The 9,413-nt window shown below is 44.7% G+C and overlaps 1 protein-coding gene across 1 annotated transcript; it reads right to left on the reverse strand.

Annotated features, from left to right (window-relative positions):
* Positions 1 to 353: 353 nt before the first annotated feature.
* On the reverse strand, positions 354 to 4,334 carry LOC145348505 (uncharacterized). The gene is made up of 2 exons (XM_080196693.1): positions 4,071 to 4,334; positions 354 to 1,459 (listed from the first exon to the last, which is right to left on the reverse strand). The coding sequence occupies exons 1-2, from the start codon at positions 4,233 to 4,235 to the stop codon at positions 1,151 to 1,153; spliced, it is 474 nt and encodes a 157-aa protein (XP_080052819.1). The 5' UTR covers positions 4,236 to 4,334; the 3' UTR covers positions 354 to 1,150.
* Positions 4,335 to 9,413: the final 5,079 nt, after the last annotated feature.

Here is a 9,413-nt window from a genome sequence, read left to right on the forward strand (position 1 = left end):
GTCTCTCCACTCACATTGTCTGTATCTATAAGACTTGATTACCTGTAAAAACTTGTATTCCAACCATTATTTTGTAAATTGAGTTTGTGTCTTTATAGGCCTTGTTTGTGAACAGAACTCCCATTATTTGATGAAGGAGCATGGATTTTTGCTACCAAATAAGTCTGTTGGACTTTAACCTGGTGTTGTGAGATTTCTTACTGGATAGCATTGGCCATGCTAAGTTCTCCCTCAGTGTATCCGAATAAGTGCTGGGGATTTCACAGTAACTTAATTGCAGAGTGCTGCTGGGGCAGAGTAAGTACCCCTACTTATGACACTAATAAGAAATAAAAGAAAATATAGGACATGAGTGAACCAGATGGATTTTATTTTACTGACAATCAACAATCGCTTGTTCATTACATTTTTAATACAATTTAATTTCAATTCAGATTTTACCATCCGCCTGCAGGATTCACGTCACCCTGGCTCTCTGCATTGATAGACTAGTGACAATACCACTGCACTACCACCTCACCTTTATTTTCACCCAATGAGTCATGCTGTTCATGGAACATACCATGTTTGAAAATTCAAAAACGTGTGGACATGCATGTTTGATCCAGCCACAGTCAGAAACTTTGGTACCAAGTTTGTTTCCACCCAACTGGTGAGCTTAACAGGCCAGGCTTAGAAAGATGTGCCTTAGTGTACATGTCAAGACAGTTTAAATCTTTATAAGTACATATAAATAAATAAATGAGATACAATAAATAGATATACTTCAACAATAAATGAAAGCTGCGGCAGTTCAGAGGCAAATGAACCACTCTTGTCAGTAGCTTCAGCAACAGGATTAGACGGATGTTTTAAAGTCCGGAGGAAATGTGGAATCCCACAATCGCTTTTGGTTTCGGATGCCAGTCCCAAGCTCTCTTGCAATGGGTTTCCTGTTGCTTTTCTAGGTCCGGTGATCTGAACGTATTAGAACTTGCAACGTACAACATTTCAACCAGGACAAAACGTGGGTCAGCTTTTCTTTCCGTTCCTTTAACGTGGACCCCCGTTGTGATACATACCTCCCCCCCCGCCCCGGTGTATGTATCACAATTAACAGTGTCAAGGCAGCTTCCCCAATGCGGCAGGGGTGGGGGGGCGCAGAAACCAATCACATCACAACTTTGAAAAGGCAGAGGGGGATGATACTTGTAGCCTGCTGCCAGTACCCCCCTCCTGCAGGTTGCTGCTGGGTGTAGTTAGGTCCCACTCCAGGGCTGAACGTGTCAGGCAGCACACCACAGTCTGGAGATGAAAGGGGCTGGACAGTCACTGAGGCTTCCTCCGCTGCGCTCAGCTCTGAAGTGAGGAGGCTCACTCCTTCTTCGGTGGTGGTGCGTACCTGGTAGATGACAATGGAGAGGAGGAACAGGAGCAGCCTCTTGGCCACATCCTTCTTGTTACGAACTGGCTTCCTAACCTAGAGAGAGAGATAGAAAAAAAACAGAATCTGTTAGAACATCAACACTGCTACATTATTGTACTGCATTGACTGGAGGTATTGTTAAAATGAGATAATATTCCCAGAATTAATTTCAAACACAAGCTAAATAACAGTTTAATTAGAATTGTATTACTACGTGAAACATAACATATATATATGGCTTTTGCAGGTAACAAGAAAGGACATTATATTTCAAACGTTACACTGAGTAGGATGTTGCAGGCAGTAACAAATTAATAAAATTATATTCTATATATCACACTAACTTGGTCGGATGCTACAGGCATAATAAATTAATTAGACATAGAACAGTACAGCACAGTACAGGCCCTTCAGCCCTCCATGTTGTGTGCCAAGCTTTGTCTGAAACCAAGATCAAGCCATCCCATTCCCTGTCATCCTGGTGTGCTCCATGTGCCTGTCCAATAACTGTTTGAAAGTTCCTAAAGTGTCCGACTCCACTATCACAGCAGGCAGTGCATTCCACACCCCAGCCGCTCTCTGAGTAAAGAACCTACCTCGGACATCCCTCCTATATCTCCCACCATTAACCTTACAGTTATGCCCCCTAGTAACAGCTACATCTACCCAAGGAAATATAGTCTCTGAACATCCACTCTATCTATTCCCCTCAGCATCTTATAAACCTCTATTAAGTCGCCTCTAAAGAGAAAAGCCCCAGCTCCTTCAACCTTCCCTCATAAGATCTAACCTCCAAACCAGGCAGCATCCTGGTAAATTATAGTCTTTTGACACGTTAACAGTGGGGCTTTACAAGCAGTAATAAACTAAAGTATATTTCTTATATCATTAACATAGTTAGATATTGCAAGCAGTAACAAATTAATTATATTTAAAGTATTAGACTAACTTAGTGGGGTATTTTAGCAGCAGCAAATTAACTCCACTTAGGTTTCATTCTAACAAAGTGGGATATTGCAGGCAGTATTTAATTGAATTATATTATATATTAGACTAAATTAGCAGGATATTTCAAGCAGTAATTCACTCATTAGGTTACATTCTTTGGACATGTTAACATAGTGGGATATTGCAAGCTGCAACAAATTAATTAAGTTGTAAACAAATAAAATTACAGGCTAGGAACAGGCCCTTCAAGAACATGGAATATAGAACATAGAAAAACTACAGCACAAAGTTGCGCCGATGATATCCATACCTACTATGCTTACATATAAACCTCAATTCTATTAAGTCCCAGGTACTCATCCAGAAGTCTCTCGAAAGACCCTATCGAATTTGCGTCCACCACCACCAATGGCAGCCGATTCCACTCACCCACCACCCTCTGAGTGAAAAACTTACCCCTGATATCTCCTCTGTACCTACTCCCCAGCACCTTAAACCTGTGTCTTCTCGTAGCAACCATTCCAGCCCTGGGAAAAAGCCTCTGAGAATCCATCCGATCTATACCTCTCAACATCTTATACACCTCTATCAGGTCACCTCTCATCCTTCGTCATCCTAAGGAGAAAAGACCGAGCTCCTTCAACCTATCTTCATAAGGCATGCCACCCAATCCAGGCAACATCCTTGTAAATCTCCACTGTAGCCTTTCAATATCTTCCACATCCTTCCTGTAATGAGGCGACCAGAAGAAAGCACAGCATTCCAAGAGAGGTCTGACTAGGGTCTTATAGAGCTGCAACATTATCTCCTGACTCCTAAACTCAAACCCTCGATTGATGAAGGCCAGTACATCTTATGCCTTCTTAACCACATCCTCTACCTGCAAGGCCGATTTAAGAGTCCTATGGACCCGGACCCCAAGCCTATACCGATCATGCTAACGAACTGGTGTAATGCAGGCAGTAACTTCACTCGCCAGAATTTGTGAATGACGAACTGTCTGTACTGGCTGCAGTGCTTATGAAGGAGCAGATTACTTAGTCGCTGTATCATGTTGCTGTTTGTGGGATCTTACTGTGCCCTACTTAGGGGTAGTGTCTACCCCGACACTTTCCCCACTTACATTGCAAACGACTGAAAAGTAATTCCTTGCTGGGTCCCCAAAAATGAAATTAGAAAAGAGGCAGGGGTTTGCTGAGTGTGTGAGCCGGGGGGTGGGGGACGTCTGTGCTGAATGTGTGTGTGTGTGTGTGTGTGTCAGGGGGTCTGTGCTGAGTGTGTGTGTGTGTGTGTGTATATGCATGTGTGTGTCAGGGGGTCTGTGCTGAGTGTGTGTGTGTGTCAGGGGATGTGTGCTGAGTGTGTGTGTGTGTCAGGAGGTCTGTGCTGAGTGTGTGTGTGTGTGTGTATATATGCATCTGTGTGTCAGGGGGTCTGTGCTGAGTGTGTGTGTGTGTGTGTGTGTCAGGGGGTCTGTGCTCAGTGTGTGTGTGTGTGTGCGTGTCAGGGGGTGTGTGTTGAGTGTGTGTGTGTGTGTCAGGGGGTCTGTGCTGAGTGTGTGTGTGTGTGTGTGTCAGGGGGTGTGTGCTGAGTGTGTGTGTGTGTGTGTGTCAGGGGGTGTGTGCTGAGTGTGGGGAGGGTGTGTTGAATATCTGGGTTAAGGCGAGGAGGAGTGCCTGTGTATTGCTCGGGTTACAGGACGGGTAGAGACAGTTACCTGCGGCGGTGGGTAGAGGACTCGGCGCCGTCGCTTCTTCGGGACCCGGGGTGGGCAGAGCCGCTCCGGTTTGGGCTCGAAGGTGAAAACCAGCGACTGGCTTCGGCTTAAGCCACCGGAGAACTTCCTACTCTGGCACATGAGGCAGTGTCTGGCCAGACACATGATATTCTTGGCTTCTCTCTCGTTTGTGATGGTTTAAGATCGGGCTTGTGTTGTACTGATTCCTTCTGTAATGTCCCAGCCAATCTCCTCCAAACCTTCTTATTAGCTTTCAGGTGGGCTGGCCCCTTGTTTCCTGGGCGTTCACCCGAGCCAGTAGCAAAAGCCTCACTGGCTGTTTCCACTTGGCTTTTCGAGTCATTTTTTCCACTTGGCTTTTCGAGTCATTTGCAGCCACACTCTTCTTTCCCCGCCCCTCTGACTCCGGTCAAGTTGAATAGGGTAATTCCCCTGTGCGGTACCCTGGGGTTGCGCAAAAGGAAGTCATTCAGCCCATCGAGTCTGCACCCACTGCCCCACAACAAACCCACACATTTATCCTGCAAGCTCTTTGGCCCAACTTGTCCATGCCACCCCCTTTTATTTTTAGCCACTAAGCTAGTCCCAGTTGCCCATAAGTGGCCCCTATCCACGGTGGTTAGCACTGCTGCCTCGCAGCATCAGGGTCCGGGGTTCGGCTCTGGCTTTGAGGCACTGTCTGTGTGGCGTTTGCACTTTCTTCCTGTGTCTGTATGGGTTTCCTCCCATAGTCCAAAGATCTGCTGGTTAGATTAATTGGCCATGCTACATTCTCCCTCAGTGTACTTGAACAGACGCGGGAGTGTGGCAACTAGGGAATTTTCACAGTAACTTCATTGCATTGTTAACGTAAGCCTACTTGTGACTAATAAATAAACTTTGTATCCTTCAATGCATCTTATTCATGGAGCTGTTTAAATGCTTTTTAAAAGACAAAATTGTACCCGCCTCTACTACTACCTCTGGCAGCTTGTTCCAGACACTCACCACCCTCTGTGTGAAAAAATTGCGCCTCTCGACACTTTTGTATCTCTTCCCTCTCACCTTAAACCTATGCCCCCTAGTTTTAGACTCCCTTACCTTTGGGAAAATATGTTGACTATCTAGCTGATTTGTGCCCCTCATTATTTTATAGACCTCTATAAGATTACCCCTCAGCCTTCTAAGTTCCAGAGAAAGAAGTCCCAGTCTATCCAACCTGTCCTTATATCTCAATCCATCAGTCCCAGTAGCTTCCTAGTAAATCTTTTCTGCACTCTTTCTAGTTTAATAATAACCTTTCTATAGTAGGGCAACCAGAACTATACACAGTGTTCCAAATGTAGCCTTACTAATGTCTTGTACAACTTCAACAAGACATCCTAATTCCTGTATTCAATATCCTGACCAAATCCTCTGAATCTACACATATTGGGACACTAAGGGGCAATTTAGCATGGCCAATTCACCTCACCTGGGGTGTGGGAGGAAACCAGAGCACTCAGAAGAAACTATGCATATATGGGGAGAATGTACAAACTCCACACAGACATTCACCCAAGGCCAGAATTGAACCCAGGTCCCTGGCGTTGTGAGGCACCGTTGTGCCATTGTGCCACCATAGATGGTTACAAATTTGAATTTGAATTGTGTAACAAACTTCCATTCACTTACTCCCATAATCTGAAAGATGTGCTGGTTAGGTGCATTGGCTATGCTAAATTCTCAGTGAATCAGGAGCTGGAGTGTGGCAACTGGGGGATTTTCACAGTAACTTCATTGCAGTGTTACTATAAGCCTACTTGTCACTAATAAATAAACTTCAAACTTTTAACAGCAAGAAGTCAACCAACATCAGAATTGTCAAAGGTAATATTTTCTGGCAAATCCCACTCCAACTGACCTGGTGACCAGTCAGAAATCTAAACTGGAACTTCACAATCATCTCTCAGTTTGTTTTACAATTCAAACTCCCCCTTGCTACAGAAAAGGAACACACTATAGGCAAGGTGATGGGGAGGAGGGGAGGAGGAGTTATTTTGGTTTGACACATATGGTTATGGATCTCCTCTGCCTGCTTCTGAACTGTGCCAGTCCTTGAACAGAGGTTGTTGGATCCTGGGTGGTTTACCTCTCTTCAGAATCAGAAGTGGGGACAAATCCTTGCCTCCAATCTCAATTTTATTCTGCAGTGCAATTAGGGGGATGCAGTGGTGGTCATAGTGGTATTATCACTGGAATGGTAGTCCAGTGACGACCCTGCTCCCCCCACCCCAGATAATGCTCTGGGGACAAAAGTAGAAAATGCTGGAAGATCTCAGCAAGTCTGACAGCATCTGTTGAGAGAGAATAGAGCCAACATTTTGAGTCAGGATGACCCTTCGTCAGAGCAAAAGATAAAGAAAATTGAAGATTTATGCTGTGAGGGTGGGAAGAGAGTGAGGAGATTATAATTTATAGGAATAGCATAGACAAAAGGACAAAGGAGTGTAAATGGTGACAATGATGGCTGAGAATGGTGCTAATAGAGTCCATTAAGAGATCAGAATGTGTAAATCGCAGAACAAAGGTGCAGAGTGGCGGAATGTGGCAGATGTCCCTCGTGGGGTGGGGAATGGTGGGTGGGGATGAGGGGGGTGGGGGGGGTGGTGAAACAAGATGGACAGTGAGATTTTTAGAAGTGGAAAGTAAAAATAATATTATAATGTAATAAAAGTGTATTAATAAGATGAAAAGAAAAAATGGAATAAAATAAATGGAGTGGAGGTGAAAGAGAGAGTTCATGCTCTGAAGTTATTGAGCTCAATGTTCAGTGGAAGGCTGTAAAGTGCCCAAACGGAACATGAGATGCTGTTCCTCCAGTTTGTGTTGGGGTTCACTGGAACATTGCAAAAGGCCAAGGACGGACATGTGGACAGGAGAGTAGGGTCGTGTGTTGAAATGGCAATGTACAGTTCTGGTTGCCCTATTATAGAAAGGTTATTATTAAACTAGAAAGAGTGCAGAAAAGATTTACTAGGAAGCTTGCAGACAGACTGAAGGTGTTCTGCAAATCGGTCACCCAGTCTACACTTGGTCTCTCCGATATAGAGTAGACCGCATTGGGAGCAGCGAATGCAATGGACTAGATAGAAGGAGGCACATGTGATGCACTGCTTCATCTGAAGAGAGTATTTGGGCCCTTGAGCTTCTTGTGCACCTCCTTCAGCCTTGGTGCAAATCCCACTCAAACATATTTCATTCCATTCTGCATGTATAAAGGCAGGAGAGGTGATGGCACAGTGGCATTGTCACTGGACTAACAACCCAGAAACCCAGAGCAATACTCTGAGGATCAGGGTTCAAATCCCACCACGACAGATTTGAATTCATTAAAAATCTGGAATTTAAAGAAGTATCTAACAGTGACCATGAAACCACGCTGTTGTAAAAATGCATTCGGTTCACCCTAATGTTCATTAGGGAAGGAAATCTGCCATCATCACCCGGTCTGACCTACATGTGACTCCAGACCCATGACTCTTAAAATGTCCCTGAAAGGTTGTAAGCCATTCAGTTGAAGGGAAATTAGGGGTGGATAACTCCCACATCCTGTGCATGAAGGAAAACTTGGTTGCCTGTTTATTACTTTCAATTTGAATGCTCGGGGTGGGCTCTTGCCCCAAATTGTCTTATCCCAGAGAACGTGTCGATGCCCAGAACGTGACCCAAGTCTGAGGTGCCTGATAATACGCTGGCACATGTGTGTTTCACTCCCACATTATTCTGGCCAGAAAGGGACAGAGACTTTAGGAGGCATCGTGAAGAACATCCCCTTGTCCACCTCAATGGGGACAAAGTAGAAATGGTCGAGAGCTTCAAGTTTTTAGGTGTCCAGATCACCAACAACCTGTCCTGGTCTCTCGATGCCAATGCTATAATTAAGAAAGCCCACCAATGCCTCTACTTTCTTAGAAGGAAATTTGGCATGTCGACTCTCACCAATCTTTACAGATGCACCATAGAAAGCATTCTTTCTGGTTGTATCACAGCTTGGTATGGCTCCTGCTCTGCCCAAGACTGCAAGGAACTACAAAGAGTTGTGAATGAAGCCCAGTCCATTACTCAAACCAGCCTCCCATCCATTGACTCTGTTTACACTTGCCAATGCCTCGGCAAAGCAGCCAGCATAATCAAGGATCCCACCCACCCCGAACATTCTCTCTTCCATCTTCTTCCATTGGGAAAACAATACAAAAGTCTGAGGTCATGTACCAACTGACTCAAGAACAGCTTCTTCCCTGCTGCCAACAGAATTTTGAATGGACCCACCTCACATTAAGTTGATCTTTCTCTACACCCCAGCTGTGACAGTAATGCTACATTGTGCACCGTCTCCTTTCTTTCTCTATAAATGGTAGGCCTTTCCTGTATAGCATGCAAGAAACATACCTTTCATTATTTACTAATACGTGATGATAATAAATCAAATAAAATCAAAATCAAATGATGGTAAGCATATGTCAGTTTGCAGAAATGGAGGTTATGTTGTGATCCTTTACCCCCGCAGTCTTCTAATCTCCTGTGATCTCTCATCTCCTTCCCTGAATTACTATTCGTACATATGAACATACAAATTAAGACCAGAAGAAAGCTGCTTGGCATTTAAACCTGCTCCACCATTCAATAAGATCATAGTTTTTAACAAAATTACAGGATGGGGGCATTGCTGGCTAGACGAAGCACTTATTGCCCATCCCAAATTGCTCCTAATAAGGTGGTGGTGAGCTGCCTACTTGTTCCACTGCAGTCCTTGAGGTGTAGGTACACCCACAGTAGTGTTAGTGAGGGAGTTCCAGGATATTGACCCAGTCACAGTGAAGGAACGGCTGATACACTTCCAGGTCAGGATGAGTGAGTGGCTTGCAGGGGATCCTCCAACGGTGGTGTTCGCAGGTATCTGCTGCCCTTGTCCTTCTAGATGCTCACAGTCATGTGTTTGGAAGGTGCTGCTTAATAAACTTTTATGAGTTGCTGCAATGCATTTTGCAGATGGTACACCCTGAATGTTTGAGGAAGCAGGTTGCTTTGTCCTGGATGGTATTAAGCTTCATGAGGTTTTGTTTGGAGCTGCACTGATCCAGGCAAGTGGAGACTATTCCACTATACCCCTGACTTGTGCTTTGTAGATGGTGGACAGGCTTTGGGGAGTCAGGAGGTGAGTTACTCGCCGCAAGATTCCCAGCCTCTGTGTACCCGAGCAGGTGCCGGAGTGTGGCAACTAGGGAATTTTCACAGTAACTTCATTGCACTGTTCATGTAAGCCTACTTGTAATGCTTAAACTTTATTTCTTGCATTGAGCT

This window comes from Carcharhinus amblyrhynchos, chromosome 9, assembly GCF_965287045.1.
Source record: "Carcharhinus amblyrhynchos chromosome 9, sCarAmb.v2.hapA, whole genome shotgun sequence".
In the NCBI taxonomy this organism is placed as follows: Eukaryota; Metazoa; Chordata; class Chondrichthyes; order Carcharhiniformes; family Carcharhinidae; genus Carcharhinus; species Carcharhinus amblyrhynchos.